This window comes from Lagopus muta, chromosome 5 (assembly GCF_023343835.1).
Source record: "Lagopus muta isolate bLagMut1 chromosome 5, bLagMut1 primary, whole genome shotgun sequence".
Taxonomy (NCBI): Eukaryota; Metazoa; Chordata; class Aves; order Galliformes; family Phasianidae; genus Lagopus; species Lagopus muta.
In genome coordinates, this window is record NC_064437.1 from 42,595,594 (window position 1) to 42,612,770 (window position 17,177).

The 17,177-nt window shown below is 38.0% G+C and overlaps 1 protein-coding gene across 13 annotated transcripts in view; it reads right to left on the minus strand.

Annotated features, from left to right (window-relative positions):
- Positions 1–17,177, minus strand: part of ZMIZ1 (zinc finger MIZ-type containing 1) — a 325,404-nt gene that overhangs the window by 110,040 nt on the left and 198,187 nt on the right. For all 13 annotated transcript variants that reach the window (XM_048946996.1, XM_048946995.1, XM_048947003.1 and 10 more), the window contains one exon: positions 14,570–14,675. In XM_048946996.1, the coding sequence (XP_048802953.1) occupies positions 14,570–14,675 (106 nt within the window). The remainder of the gene's footprint in view (positions 1–14,569; positions 14,676–17,177) is intronic.

Consider the following 17,177-nt stretch of genomic DNA (forward strand, 5'->3'; position numbering starts at 1 on the left):
ATACTCATAAAGAAGTTGCTTGCATGATGGTAAACTGCTGTTGTAGAGGGGAGGATCAAGTGGAAGATACCTAACAGCAAAACTTGTCCTTCACTCCTGGCAGTAGCTCAGCTCTCCAGCTGGAGAACTGACTCATTCCCTCTTCAACCAACTGCTCACCTTATCTAGGCAGAAGTAACCAAGTCAAACTGAAGCTCTGATTTGACTTACAAGTCTCTTGTACAACTCACATTACTTGAGTCTGCAAATATAACTACAAATATATACTAATTGGCAGAAAATAAACTATCTGATGTGGGCAAGTACTGACTACAAGGTTGCCTATTGTTCATCAAGTCAAACTGCAAAGGTAAGGGAGCATTTTTCCAAAAGCAAGCAGCTTTTAATTACTGTTGATGAAACTGATGTAGAAGTCATCAGGAGGGAAGGTAATTTATTTTGCGGGTTTTTTTTTGTTTGTTTGTTTTTTTGAGATCAGAAAGGATACGGATACATAAATGAACGCATGTCTTTCTCCAATATCCAAAGGAAGATGATTGATTTTAAGCTGTAGACTCAGCTAATTACCACGAAACAGTGATTGGAAGATAACATACATATGTACAAAATGTTGAGTAGGTTTTAAAACACGAGTCTAAATAGATTTAGTTCTCTTACCTGGTTTTCCTTTTTGAACTAATCGCTGTTGATAACTTTATTAACTTCCTTTGCAGCCCCTAGGTCCCCATGGCATGAATTTCACCAAGTGGAAGAAATCTGATCTTCTGCTGTGTACCTCTCTGATTAATCCCTTGCTAGTACACCAGGACAACTTTATTATGTTATTTAGGCAGGGAGCATAGTTAAAAGCTGACAACCAGCACCAGCTCACTTACGGAACATTGCTGAAATTCCCATATGTGCATTTCTGTGCAAGACATATCATGTTGTCCTTTGTATTCCTAATTCTTATTAGGGTCTTAATGATTCAAGGCCAACAAATAATGGGTTATTTATTCATGACACCATAAATAAAAACCATAAAAAACTGAAGGAATAAGAGCTTCTTATGTATGACAGGCATTTTTTATGCAGTACTTCTCTCTGCATGCTTTCTTCCTTCTTAATTTTGTTATGAAAAGGAGATTGTAATTTGGCTTTGACCAGCAAGGGAATTCACTTCATAAGGAAAAACCAGTCTGGAAAGTTTAGTGTGTTGGGCACAATTCTGTCATACAGACCCAACGGTCAAATTAAATATACTGATAACATACTGAAACATGCCTTTGCCATTGCCACTAGAAATCCCAGCAGCAAGGCCTAAGAAGAAGAGGAGGAGGAAAGGGGGACTCTAAACTCCATCCTAGCCACAGAAGTCATGCTTCTGACCACAATATGCTGGCCTATTACTTGTTTGTTCAAAAATACTGATTCAGCAAAGAATTTAAGCATGTGCCTAAATTTAAGCAGTTTAATTAACTTTGACGTCAGCAAGTCTACTTGTGTGCTTATAATTAGATATGTGCTTGCTGAAGCAGAGCTCATCTGAATAGAATCTCGTTGATTTTAATTTGGTCTTTTGTCTTTGCCCCTCATTTATTCTTTGCAGTGACTGAAGGATTAGCATTAAGGTTCTGATTTAGGAATGCACTTAACTCATCTTTACTTACAACATGCACGAGAGGCTAAGAAAATCTCGAAAGACAAGCATAGGCCTAAATGCCTGCCAGAATAAGGACAACTTCATGATCAAAGAATGATGAGAGAGGAGAATTATTTCACTCAGTGTAAACTGGGTGGTCCAATCTTTATTTTCAAAAGTCAAGCACCTTCTGGAAAAGACAGAATACCTTTTTCCCTTTATGGAAATGAAGAGTAAAACATTGTGTTCCACATACTACAGCTGAAAATTTATAGGAAGGAGATAATTCACAGAGAAATTTATTTTCTATAGAATCTTTTTCTACCCGGAGGTGGAAAGACATGGACACCAAGGCAGAGAGCAAGATCAACACCCCAAGTCCTGCCAGGCTTCTCTGTTTAGCACTTCCACAGGAAAATCTGATTTATTTTAATATTCCCATGCAATTATACTCAGCACACAGATAACATTTCGAACAAGCCTTTTAACTCAGATACTTCAGCTGATTCTGTGTTTACAGTCTTCTAAAACTTGGAATATGTGACAGCCATTAACTGTAGGCTGCTACAATAAAAGGTGGATCTGGAAGGGTATAGCAGTGAGAAGAGGAAAACAAAGAAAAAGACACAAATTCACTTCTGGCTACTTGTACTTCTACGCAGTAGAGCCCTATGGGAAAAAGTACAGAGAAAGTTCCTCAAAATAAATAAAGAACCCAGAAGAGTACTTCTTCATGAAGACTCTCTGCTGTCTATCACAATCCTCATCTACAAAGCTCACTGCAGGGTTTCCATATCCTGTGCACTAAGATACTGCAATGCACAGTGGGATGCCTGCGCTGCATGGTAGTGCACTGCTAATGGAGCAACTGTCAGGTGCCTCAGCTGTGCCAAGCAAGCAGTGCTGCAATGGGTCTGCGGTGCAGTTTGCATTAACTGTACTGGTAAAAAATACTTGAAAAATAATCAGAATTGTCATGGATTTTGTGATTTTTCAGAAATCTCACTTGTAATTGTGTATGTGCAGAGAGATGGCTAGTCCTTCATTTACTCAAGAACTCTTGGCACATACCTAAGTTTTGCTTTAAAAAGAACATTAAAACATAAGTTTTAATAGGTTCAGAGTCAAATTACACTGAAGAGACAGCTGATTACTATCAAGAAAACAAGTTTCCATATATTTTCAAGAGTGTGTTTTGAAACAAAAGAACAGAATGACAACATATGGGTTGGATTATTAAAGCAATTTGCTATAAGTGACAGAACTAAAACAATTCTTTTAAAGCCATTCAGTTTTTAAAGATAAATTAACATGTTGGGTTTGAAAGAGATGTAAGAAAAATTCATTTAGCTAGTTATTTTAGTTGTGGAAGTATTATTTGAAGCACATTATTACCTGCACAGTACATAAAACATCATCTCATTCCCACTACCTTGGCTTTTGCGTTACCAAAAGATTAGGTTTCCCTGTGCACATCTGGGTTTTCATTGTAAATTTTATAACATTATCCTCTCTTTTAATTTCAGACTCTCCTACACGAATTTGCTCACCTAGAACTCACCAGCTTTGCAGGTAGAGCAGGTGTATACTGTCCTTTCCCTCTGCCCTATGTTGCAACCTCTCCCTTCTTCACACTGTATACTTTTGCTGCATTAGAAAAAGGAGCAGATCTATTTCAACTTGTCACTGCTACTCTTTTGCTTTAAAAACTGTAAACTTATAATCAGCTATCAGGAGCATGGTCACTCTTTGATGTGCAGGACTGATGATGTTCAGTCTGTACACACTGAAAACACAAATACTACAATTTCTCACCTGCCTGCGCAGCCAACAGCTGAGGCTTTCTCTCCAGAGAAAGGGAGACTTTCAGAAGAAAGCCTTCTCAAAAGAGGTTTCAGAAAGGGCATCAATAAGAAATAATGCTTCTAGACATGTAAACTTAAAAGTAATTTCAGCAACTTCAACTCTGCTATAAAGGACATCTATTTTTGCATTCACAAGCTTTCTCAAGCATAGCTTTGTATTTTCAATCTCTCTGCGACCTTTATAGCTTTACTGACCTCATGATAAGTAAAGAGTTTTGGACAAAGAGATGAAAGGCAGATAAAAAAACAGGACCTATGCAAATAAATACGACAATGGAACAATGATCTTGTAGAGATTTTTTTCTTCTCTGTAGACTAAATGGCACCTGTAGAAAGAATAACTGATTTGCTTCCATGGATCTACATATACAATACATACCAGACCATTCCAAGTTTCCAGTACATTTTCAAATCAGAGTCCAAATAATATTTTCTTCAGAATAGAAACATATAATAGATACACAATTTTATTTTCTTACCAAAAAGTTTTCTCTCCAGAACAATCTGTATTACACAGTCAGTCAGTCATGTATTGGTAATATCTTTTTAGAGACTATGCTGGGAGGTCATTATCATCTTTGTCAACACAGTTTAAGATAATCCGATAGACATGTTTAAGATCAATTAAATATAGGGTCAATATACTACCCATCCTACCTCAATTTGAAAACACAGCTCTCCCCAGAGTTTGATATAGTGCCTCTTCCACAGTCTCTGAAGCAAAGCACATGTTTGTTGCTCACGCAGCAAGATGTGAATTCTATCAGATCGCATGGAAATGAGGAGCACAGAACCTAACTTCCAGCTGCAGAAGTTAGGCAGTCTGCAGTGCTGGCTGAAGCAACGGGGACTGTGCCAAGTGTTAGGATTTCCCCTCTGTTTTTTCTAACATCACCCTCGATGTCTCCCACTCTGATAGACAACGATAGACAAAGAGAAAGCCGAAATGCCTGCACATGAATAGTTGCTCTCAAGAGATGCTAAAAGCCACTCTGTTGCCCTTCAGAGAGTCTGGGTCTTGTTTAAAGGACTGTACAAGAAAATTGGCTGCTGAACTGCATCTTGCTGATTTCTCTGCCCTGACACATGCTTTGAGTTCTTAGATTAGAAATAAATCCACTCAGTTTGAACTAAGTTTCAATTTTGGCATGTGTCAGAGTTATTGTTTAATCAATAACCAAAGGATCCCATTGAGGCTCCAGAAGCAGTTTGATGATTCACCAGCTGTGTGTCACAGTCTTAAGGACTTTGCTCTCAGCTATTATTCTTATTTCACACCATGACTTTCTCTTCCTCTAGAGACACGGAGTAATTTTGTGTGGAAGCTGATCTTGCTCGCACTGCAGTTTGGGTGTAAGGAAGGGCAGTGCAGGGCAGGAGCGCTTACAGCTTGCAGCTATCATGCTGCACTTCCACTGCTTTGGCTCCACAGCCTGTCCTCATCCTCTAGCACTGCAAGCTGGGACCAATATTTGGCTGGAAACAAACGAACACTGAATTTGAAACCCTCAAAAAATCTGCCTTTAGCTACCCATTTTTCCACACACTGAAGGAAAAAGAATCACCTCTGTTTTTGGAAGAACATTTGTTTCTTCAGTTCTCAATGTGGCTGAACAAAAGTCAATCCAGCCTTTCTCCAACATACGTGCAATGATGCTCATCTTAGAAACCCGATCAATTAATTAAAATTTAAAATCAATTTACTGTCTGGCAAGGCACAACAGATATCATCACAAACCAGACACAGGAAATTCATATAATTTCGGTTCTAACAAAAATCTACTCTGAATCTTTACTTTAGCTCTCAAGACAGCACAGCAGTGATAACTCCAACGCTTCATTGATTGCAGGTCGAGTCACAGTTACTGCAGTTGCTGCTAATTATTTCAAACAAACTCATTTGGCTGCCATGCTAGTAGACTTCTCAGGCAAAATCTCTTTCTGCTTTTTGCAATATCTGGCTTCTCAAGGACCACTACTACCACTCCAACATTCCCAGTGGGAGGCAGCAACTGTAATAAATTTCTAACAATTTACATCTCCCAATCTCATTTCAGACCAGCAGTGAGTCATTTTTCACACTGAGAATCTAGAGGTCTCCCTGGTTCTTTGTCTTAATTGAAATTGCTTCTGTAGTAAATACACTAAATAATTTCATTTGTGTTTTTTTTTTCTATGATGGAAAGACAATATCTACCAGAGTGAGCAAGATTAATGTCATTTGGGTCTGACCAGACAATCAGAGGGGAGACTATCACACAAGAAACAAATACCCTGCTTTGTACGCAGATGTTCTTTTTTCAATTTATCTCCTTGGGAGCAGCCCCTGTTCATCCTTCTATTATTGAGTTCAAAGCCAAGTCAGTAAAATTTGCCTTTAAAAACATTTAAATTTATGCTTCTTGTGAAAGCTTGCTTTAGAAGATGCACATTTTAAACCAGACTGAACACCCAAAACTGAGGATGAGGATTAGTGTGAGCAAGTGCAGGTTCAAATCTACTGAGGCCTACATGGGGGATTGGGAAACGACAACAGAGGCAGGCAGGGGATTTTAAAAAATCTGTAGCTTGTTCTGCCTACTAAAATTAGTAACCCCAGTACACTTTAAACGTAGATATTTCTCCAAGAAATAAGGACTGCATCGAAAGGGGTTGCATTTAATCATTATGTTGATCGCATTTTCCATACGAGCTAAGTTCCTACATGAAATAGTAGTACCTTATGTTTTGCTGAGAGATAAAAAGCCTGAGAGTGAACCTCTAAAAGCATATAGAAAAGTAAAAAAAAAACCCTTTTTTTTTGTAACTGTGCAAAAGAAATGCATATTCACAACAACAAAGTATAGGTACAGCAGAAACACTATGCAGACAAATAGTAGTCAAAAAGACATTCACTGATGACTGCATAATGTCCAGGCATCTTATCAGTTAATAGTCACTTAATAATCCTTTTCCTTTTGCTACATAAGGAAATGCTATGAACCTCCACAATACCTGTGTCAATGGAGGCATCTTGCAGGTCCAGAAGCACACTCATTATCACAGCTTTGTTTTATGTACTTTCACAAAAGCCTGGTTTAAGTCACAGAAACGAGATTCAACACAACTAAGTTTCTAGTTTCATTTGGGTTTTATTAATGTTAAGCTACTAAACTTCATTACAATCTTTGAGTGAAATCTTCTTTCTTCCTTTTATTCCTCAAGCCAGGCGTTACTGATAACTGCCACAAAATATGATTTAGCATATACAGATGTGTCAAGAATTAGTACAGAAAGCATGGATTTATTAGGATACTGAAATAAGTTCACAATGAGAAACAAATACTCCTGCAGTTTTTGTCAGATATTCAAAAAAATAAAAAGGGTAATTACCTCAGCATCTGGAAAATCTGTAGAGGAAACTCAGCTTGATAGTGTTCTTTATGTGAGTTATTAGAAACTGAAGTAAGTTGAGACAAAACGAATTCATAAAATGGAAATGATCCAGAAGCATTATCAAAAAAGAACATTCTAACCTCTGTTGCATTGCTCAGAAAAATAACTCTCACTGTATGGAACAACACTGTGTTTGTTTTGGAAATATATTACTTAATAGCACTTCTCAAATCCCTTTCCTGTTATTCTGTGGTCTTTCTCCTTGAATTCCCTCTCAGAATAGGCACAAAGACTAATACAAATTAGAACAAGCTAAAATGATGAATCCTGATGATTTGTTGATTATTCTTAAACTGATACTTAAATGAACATATTTTATCACAGAGCACTTATTTAAGTACCTTGCTGTCAGCACACTTTAATGGGTGTATTTGAATCTGTGCATTAAAATGGATGAAATACTAAAACACTTACTCAGTGAGGCTTCTCAGTATGGAAATTCCTCTGTATAAGGAGACACATGACATATAACATCTTGTCTATTAACCAGTGTTTCACAATAACTGTGTCCTCCCTGGAGAATGAGGAGCAAGAACTTTTCTTAAGAGGCTGCCTGCATTGACGGATTGAATTGGCTGTCCTGGAACTTGATGATCTGATCTGTTCACGAAGTTCAAGCTTTTGGTCATCCAGCCCACCAGCAGCAAAAAGCTACCAGTACCCAAGGAAGTTACTATAGGTTACCATTGGCTATGTTACTGTTCTCTGGAACTGGACTGCTTTTGAACTTTGAATGCCTTCAAGACACACAGGCTGACAAAAGCCTTGGCAGGGAGGTACATTTGGATGCACTGCAGATAAAAAAGGAACACGTTCAGGGTGGCATGCTGTAAGCTGAGAAAAGGTAACTTTATAAAGGGCAAATGCTATTTTGAAGAGTTTGCTTTCTTCTTTCCTATGAATGTATGTTTTTTCACAGCTGCCTTCCTTCTTTCTTTGTGACTTGCCTTGTGTTCAGAGAAACAGATACATCACTCCACACAGAAAAAATGAAAGATCAAAATTCACACTGAGACCAAGCTCTAATCTGTTTCTATCACCAAATTTTCAGTTTCTAAGCACATATAGGGTCTTTAGAAGAAGACAGAAAAAAATGATAGAAATCAACATACATTTTCTTCGGAGAATGCCAGTTCCAGTCCAAATAAAGTGTGTTGTGCTCACTTGTAAAAGACAGAGCTCTGGAACTACACAACAAGCTAATTCACTATACACTTTAAATCTGCAGTACAGTGAGTGTTCAGGGAGACTTACAAGTCTCATGAAAATCTAAGGCATGGAATAAGAAAACAATAGAGCTATCTTGTTGCTATAGCTGAGCCCCTGCAATTTTCATAAGTGCTACAGCAAAGGCATTAGCACAAAAAAACATTCCAACCTAGTGACAGAGTTTTACTGCCACATCTCTCAAAAAAGTCAAAATTGGTACCATGGTAACAAGGACCTGTCAAATGTCAAAAACAACAGGCCAGATAAAGCACCCAATATTTCACCTAGACAGAAAAGAAGCAGCAGAAGCTCTGTCATGCAACCTCCTTTATAAACAAGAGTGTACAACAGCGAATACCAACAATGGATAGAATTGTCATTCCAGCAAAATAATACCTATCTACACAGGTATGTCACAAGGCCCTAAATCTCACATTAAAGAAGAACTGCCAACCAATTGATAATGAAAAACTTCTTCTGTGGAATGGAGACCAAAGCATCAGCAGCAGACACCCCAGAGGAAAGGTAAACAAGAATAGCTGAGTTTAAGGTTTAGTAGGGACAGCATTTCTCTTTCTGCATGCTCTTCAGATGCTTCACTCTGAGATGCTTGCTACCTGGCTCCTGAGAAGTCTACTGCATGCTAAGCCAATCAGACAGAGGCTCAAGATACAAGATACAAGATAGAATTTTCCAAACTGCAGTTCTGGCGGAGATCTGTGTTGTTCTGATCAAACTCAAGGGTGAGACAAACCTGCTGGGTATAATGGGTCTTCCTTGGGATCTCCTTTTCTGCAGTCAGTGCAAATGAGGCTGTCACAAATTACAGACAATGCCACTTGCCACCAAGCAATACTAACTGGACTTCATTTTGGTCAAGGAGAGGTGCCAACTTGTGCAAGTCAGATACATACAATATAAATCTTTAGGAAAGACAGTCACAATACAAATATGGTTTTGCCAATGCATGTTTCAGAACAGAATTATTTATGTGATAATAAAGTGTAATTGCCCCAGGTGTAACCATGGCTCCACTACACACCTACAGGGAAAAAGGTATTTTCTGCCCTGTATAATATTGACTTTAATTAAACCAGACAAATAAAAGTAGATGGAAAGTGTATTATTATCCTTGCTTCAAACCTATAAAAATACAAAACAGAAAGTAAAGCTGTCAAGGGCACACAATAAGAATTTGTGCTAAGAGCTGGAAAGTGAACCTACAGATCAACTGAAAGGTAGTCAGTTTCTGCATCAAAAGCAGTTTCAAGAGGTAACAGCTAAAAGAAAGTGCTGCCTTTATCTTAATGAAGTGTGTCAAGTGGATAGTTTTAGGACACTAATGCTAAGGCCCACTGGATCAGACAGTTGCACAGAAATGCAACCAGAATTAAGGAATTCACAAATAAGAAAGGCTTTTAACCCAGCTTCCAATCACATTAAGAACCACATTATAAAGTCCTTTTCATAAGTTTATTGAATTTTATCTTTTAAAAAGCAGTTTCATCTTCCATTTCGGTGTCTGTATTCTGTAAGCCTTTTCCAAATCCAACTGCCATAATTGCTTCTCATTTCCATATTTTGTTCTATCTATATGCTAATCTAACCCCATATGCTTTTGTGGCAGCATTGTCCTGTAGCTTCACAACTCACCTTGTTCTAAGCATTTACTTTGTTATTATTTACATAAACTCATAACTCCACTCAGCTTTAATTTCATGAGCAACCCAAGCACAGTTGTTCTACTCCGTTCTCATACAGTTGCCTACATATTCTTGTCAGTCACTTTCCTAAACGCAACTACAGTATTCACATTTCTTCTCCAATTGTAAGAGACTATTCTGACTTGATTTGTTGACAATCTTTGGTATGAGGTATAAGACTGACATTTCATATGCTATTTCTTTCCAAATGTAGGCAAGTCGATCATTTGGTTTCTGAAAGCTGAAGGGATGCCATCAGCACTGGGTGCAGTAATTTCCATTCCATACTTCTAATCCTTTTAGCTGCCTTCCTTCCACAGAAAATATGAGCATTATTGGAAACTTAGGCAAAATGTTCATCTAGCTTTAAGGTCACTCATGCTCTAGACATACTCAGGGTCCATTTTACTCATAGCTTTGGTATATCATATGGACTAAGAGCAGCCCTATTACTTTACAGTTACATTATAGTGATAAAAGCTAAATAAAATAAAATAAAATAAATGTGTATGTATATGAAGCATAAAGTTTATCCTTCACATACAATTAAGAATATTAAATAATACTGCTCTACAAATGTAAAATCAAAAGCACACCAAGCAGAGCCTAAGGGACTGAAAACAAGCCATTATCAAAAAGGGATTGATATCTCTGTATCAAGCATGTAACACTTAGCTGCCCATCTAAGCTATCAGAGCATTTGTTTGCTGTAGCTTCTCAGTGATTGCAAAAGTACCTTTTCTGCACAGCTCTGCCCTCGGGCTTCTTTCCCTCTGTCTCTCTCTCTTTTTCAGAGATACTGAACACTGTCCTTTTCTGACAAAGCGCCCTGTATGATCTCATCCTGTCACCCCCTTGCCTGGCCTCAGCTTGGCCTCCTGACAAAAGCAAAAGTAGCTTTAAGACCAATGAAGAAGTTCAGTAGCTCAATAAACTATCAAAAAAAAAAAAAAAAAAAAAAAAAAATCACAGAAAATGATTCCCTCTTAGATTTTTTTTTTAACAAACATTGATTGTTATATTCTGTTTTACTTAAATAATGGGCTTAAAGTAAAGCTACCAAATAAAATAAAAGCAGCAGGTAACACGCTCAGAAAAAGTTCAGATGTCCAAGCAGGCACCGTTGTGAAAGCAGAACTCAGACATAAGGTAGAAAGGAATACGCAAACACCCCTGCACTCGCATACTAAGAGCGACTGAGGTTGCTGCAGTGTGAAAGCAAATGAGCATGCAGCTAACCTGCTGTGCCATTCCCTATAGGTGTCACGACAAGGCAGAGGAATTTGCCTCGGAAGATTTGGAGAGCAGCTGTCACCAAAAGAGAGACATATATTTTTAAAGACTTTGTCTTCAGGGTGGGAAACGCTGTGTCTGACCTCCCGCTGATGCAGCAGCCCAGATGCAGCAGCATGGGCTAGAAGAATAAAAGGAGGCACCACTTCATTTCAGGTACAAACACCAGAAAGCAGAGACAAAAGGAACAGTCAGTAAACTGTCATTACTATTTAAAAGTGCACAACAACTTTTCAATATTTTTCATGCCACACGGGTGTCCCCTCAAGGCATATTCCAAAACAATTCATATTAGCTAATTGCTGACTACCTCAACAGCCAATTAAAACAAGACAGACAAAGTGCAACATCAAACACTGTTTTGGCAATACTGAATTTGGGAACTGCTAAGGAACTGACGGCTCTTGGTCGGTTCCTGTGGGTTCCTCTGGCTGAGACTGTGCCACCTGAGAAAGCTTCTGCCCTGCCTGGCTCCAGCTGTCCATCTTCCCATTCCTTCCCTGCCATTCGCAGCTTGTGGAATCATTCCCTAGACTCCTAGCTTATGTGAGACAGGTCAGCAGACACAGATCACTAAAATTTTTTCAACCAAGTGGCATGAAACAGTGTGAGGCTGACTGTATTAACCAGAGGTGTGTATTTCCAAGCCAGCTGTGAAGCCAGGTGTCACACTCTCTGACTTCGGGCTCCAGATGACTTCTAACTGTAATTACAGATACTGCTGGACACCACCATCTGACTCCTAACTCTCAGCTGGGCCCTGCGGAGAGCCAGCCAAACAAAAAGCAAGCCATACCAGCAAACATTTTCTGCCAGTTTCAGCCTGGGGAGATCCACCAGTTTCACTGAGCAGAGCTGCAGAGCCTGAGAGCCATCAATGTAAGGCCACTTGAGGTGTCCTGACCTGCAGGACATCAGTCAATAAGCCTCATAGTAGTTTATACAGAAGCACTAATAGCAAGTGGACTTCCAAAGGGTTTAATTTGGTTTAAGTTGAGAAGCTTTTTCTTTTCATATTTCAGAGTGTCAGAAATTACACACTATGGATTGAAAATATCTTTAAAGCTATCGCTTTGGGAGCATTAAATTCCTACTTGGAGGAACAAATTCAAGCCACTGCAAATTTCCCTTCAGCCCAGTGGAAGGGAAAAACAAATTTTTTTTCATTAAAGATAATGCCAATTAAGAACCTTCTGTCATAAAATGAAGAAGAAGTGTGGAAGGTGTCTTAAAAGTAAAGATGTGACTTAAAAGTAAAAAGAATGAGTTACTCAAAACAGCATGCAAGAATCCTTATCAACTTAAGCAAATCATAAAATGCCACTTTCAATGATGTTCATTATTAAAAAAAACAACAATAATAAGCAAGAGACAATCTCAACATTTTTACAATAACTGAATGATGGAGCAGAGCCACTGTTACTTCAGAAATCAGAAAACATGTTCAAATGTTGAAGAAGAAAAATTGGGATAGTTTCAAACAATTTCATATCTGTAATCCTCACCTGTCAGTCTTTCAAGCAGCCCATTCAATGTTGTAGCTCTTGCAAGTCATATATGAACTTAACACCATTAAGAGTAGGGACTATATTTGATATTTCACAAAATATATTATGGCATGCTCCAAGTTATGAATACTTAATACTGACAAAAAGAGCAATAAACATGCAATGTGGTTGGGCATGCTGAAGTCCCAGGAACAACAGGTGAAACAACTAAATACATGGTAAAACTAAAGTAGTTGTGAAACCAACTATTTAAGATCACTGGTAATATATTAGTTATGTATGTGTCTGGGAAGTAGGAAGCAAAAAAAAAAAAAAAAGAAAAAAGACTGAAAAGCATTTTTTTTACAGTACACTGGGGGAAGAGCTCATGAATTCATTATCAACTTTCCCTGTGTTGCATCAATTAACAATGGGAAGACTGAAATCTGTATGGATTGGGGTAGTGAGCATGGGGGAACGGAAAAGGATACTCCAAAAAAATAACAATTGTGGAAATGAAACACTGGGTTTTTCTATGACTGACAGTGGCTTTCAAGACCATCCTCTGATACCTGTTAGAAAGGCAAAGGACTGTAACATGAAAAAAACCCCAAGACTGACAACTTCACCTCCACTAACACAATGATAGAGACACACCTCAGGAAGAACTGCTGAGAGAGTACGAATACTTTTACCAGGAATCAAAAGTCTTGGTTAATGCACTCCTAGCATGAAATCCTCACACAAGCCTTAAAAAAACCCACAGAGAAGTGACAGCTAGCAGTTGGAGAAGCTTGCTATGAATTCAGAAAAAAGGAGATTCTGCCTGGTTAACTAAATGTTTCATCTTCCACAAAGTTTTCCTGGAAGAAAATTAGACAGTTCATGGGACATTTAGTAAAATTAATAATCCATTCCCATACAAAGGATTAATCAGAGAGTCCAATTAACATGCTATGATATGAAAGCCGCTTTTTCGTGAGGAACTCCTTAGAGCTCTAAGGACTGAAGAACAATTATGAGAGAAAGAAGTTCGGGGTCGATAAAAACTGGTAAGGAACATGAAAATAAATGCTACTAATACCCAATTAGCTGACTGCACATTACTGCTTTGGAAAAAGGTAATCTTTTCTGATGTTCTAACACTGTGACTGTGTAACAGTTGCTAACCAGAAAAGTTATCTACGCTCTGGAACAGAGCATTTATCTGCCTCTTTTTCAAGCCAGTACACATTACATTGGGATTCATCAGCTAAAAAAAAGAAAATCAGAATTGAATGCTCCAGATAAATAGAACACAATGTGAGAAGCAGAAAGATCTTAAAGAGCATTTTATGCTTTTACTATACAGAAGAGCAAAAGCGATAAATCATAATCAAATATTGTTACTTCATCAGAGACCCATAACAGATTATTACATAAAATACCAGAAAAAAATAACAACTTGATATTATTGTTATGTCATTCCCACTTCTTCTTGCCTCAAAATTCAAAAACGAATGAGTAGACCGACAAGAAACTGTGCTACTTCTTTGCACAGACATATGCAGTCCAGAAATGAGAGCCTGGCAACAGCTGTATCTGAAACTACAGATTGAACGTGAAAGATGTGAGAGAGGTTGACATATGACATAAAATCAATGGTTTATCAAGATGGAGGGGTCTGAGAGTGCTCATTCCCTCCCTGAGATTACTGAGCATCAGTGTTTCTGAAAGTAACGCTTCATCTATAAAGTCAAACAGGACAACAAACAGCACTACTTGGGAAACATGCATGCTGCCTTCGTCATTTGTCTTCAGAAGAGCATGCTATTAAAATGCTAAGATCTGCAGCACTGTTGCCACGGTATACTTAGTTGTCTTTTGTTTTTAAAGAACCAATTCAGTAGGAAGCAGTAGTTATTCAGAGTATGATCATTCAAAAATCATGGATATACCAAAAAAGACGTTTCCTACCCGCTGATTTTGGAGTGAATTTGTCCCTGTTGGCTGCACATACTGCCAGTAGCCTGTATCCAAGATCCAAGTCAAATCCTTGCTGAGCTGCCACTCGACTCACCACCTGCAGAGGGAAATAAAGAAAGCTTCATTAGGGGTTACTCAAGCCTCTTTCAAAGTTGCATTAACCTGCTTATCAGCAGTAACGTTAGACAACTGAATCTGCTGTTGCAATATCCACAGTACAAATATGATATGAGTCTGTAGTTAACACAGCAAGCACAGCAAAGTGAACGCATGGATCTCTTCTGGTGATCTTGTTATTTAAACACATGCCAGAAGAAAAGCCTCACAGATAATTTAAAATTGGAGGGACAAAGATTTTCCAGAAAAAAAAAAAAAAAAAAAATTAAAAAAAGACCAAATGAGAAGATTGTACAGAATACACTTCACTGTACTTGAGAATTGAGGGTAAGCAATCTCCTATATCTCTGTCCCTGGGTCACAGTTCCTGGCCCTGCTCTTAAGAGCACTGCATATGTCTTTTAGGTTAAAATGCCCTCCTCCTCTACTGTGATCAGTGTCACAGTTGCTGCATTTCAACAATACTGTATTGCAAAACACATTTACTATGGCTTTTAGAATAAATAGGCCTGTGACTATTTGCCAGACACATTAAATATAGAAAGAAGGGCTTGGTGTTTCTTTTTTTCTTTTTTAAATTTCTCCTAGTAAAAAGGAACTGAACTAGAAGGAATCTAAATTTCCTGCAGGACTAGCCCAACTAGGCAAATGACCGACCAGGGTTAAGGATGGAAAGTAGTCAACAGTTTCTCCAGGCCAGCAACTCAACTATCAGCCAAGAATGTATCCTCATAAAAATCTGCATAGTATAAACACAATACTGTGGTCATTCTGGCAAGCTATGCTACAGTTGTACACAGCAAAGCTTTTAATTGCTTTTGAGTTGCACAGGATGACTTCAGACTCAGAGGCATAAAGAAAACTGATTATTCTTAACATATTCTTTCAAAACTTTGAATTGAAACAGTGGTCAAAGAACTCCACAAGAAACAAAACACAATGTCTCTGAGTGAAGTAAAAGAAAGTTCCAGTCCTAAATAGCTTAGAATACAAGAAAATACCCTTTTCCCACCCGTCTCCATTTGAAAAATTCTTTCTAAATCAGTGACAGTGCAATAACCCGTGTCCAGCACTGACTCCCCAAAGATGCAATGACACAGAACAGAGTAAGGAATCAAGATATACGACAACCTAGAGATTATGAATGAATTCACCTTTCTGGCCTACATTCTGAACACTGTAACATGAAGCTTATTATTTGGAATTTTTTTTCCAGTATCCACTTTACCCAGTTAACAGTCAAGAATCAGATTTCTTTCTCAAGAAAGAAGTATCATAGATATTATTTCTGGGTAGACTTTTGTTGTTGCTTTTCCAACTAATTTAGAAATCACAAATTCATCTGAATTTACTAAGCAGGAGTGATGCTTCCCTAATTTCTTCTACTTTCCCAGTCTCAAATCTGAGCAGTAGGGGACTTCAGGGGAGTTAAAAGAGAATTTGGAATTATCAGTACTACACAGCACTACTACCAGCAACACACAATCATATCTGTATTTTAGCTCTTGTTTCTCTTTACAATTAAAATTGACTAAGTTGACTACAGGAAAGAGAAAATAATTTGGGAGGAAAGCTGTAAATATCTTTGATAAATCAAAAAACATCTAACTTGGCAGATCAAACTTTAATCCTTTACATACAACAGTTCTTAATATTTTCATTATGAAGTTGGGTTTGAACTTGCATCAAGATAAAGGTTAGAACAAACAAAATATGTAGAAAAGAACAATAAGATAACAACTAGATATTTTGTGTTTCATTAAAGATCAACAAGAGGAGGAAAAAAATGGTGGGTTGCTATGAGATGCAGGGGATATTTCCACGCTTAAGTATCCCCTTTCTGAATCCCAGTGCTACCACAGCTCACTGACAGGTACATGCTAGAGAAGGGATCGGTACGAAACAGAAAAATTCATTTAAATTAATGAAAGCCTTGTTGAAAGTTCCTGAGGGCAATGTGCCATTAACGTGTAAACATTATTTAATTTCCTTCAGGCACCATCCACCACATATCAGAAAGAAAGGGCCCTCCCATTTTCTTTCTTGAAAAAGCACGTTATCATCAAACTACTCATTTTGAAGCTGGTCAGAAACGAAAGCAGATACGGCCGTTCATCAGCAAGCACACAATAACTAAAGAAACCTGCATCATATGCTTCTATGCTTAGTTCATTTTTAAAAGTGCAGTTATAAATACTGAGACACACTAGCCACAGGTCTAGTCAGTACTCTGAACTGACATTATGCTAATTATGGAAATCATGTTTCCTAAGATAATTCAGGAAATACAAAAACCATAAACTCCTGAACCCACAACTATCTATGATTGCAGTGTCTTCGCAAAAGAGACTGGAAAGAAAGAGCATATCAACGTCTACTCTGTTACACTCTCATTTGGCAGCAGTTTCTTTCTCTGAATTTCCTCTAACAGTCAGAGAAAATCCCACTCTGTACCCTGCTGTGACTGATAGAAAGCAGAGCT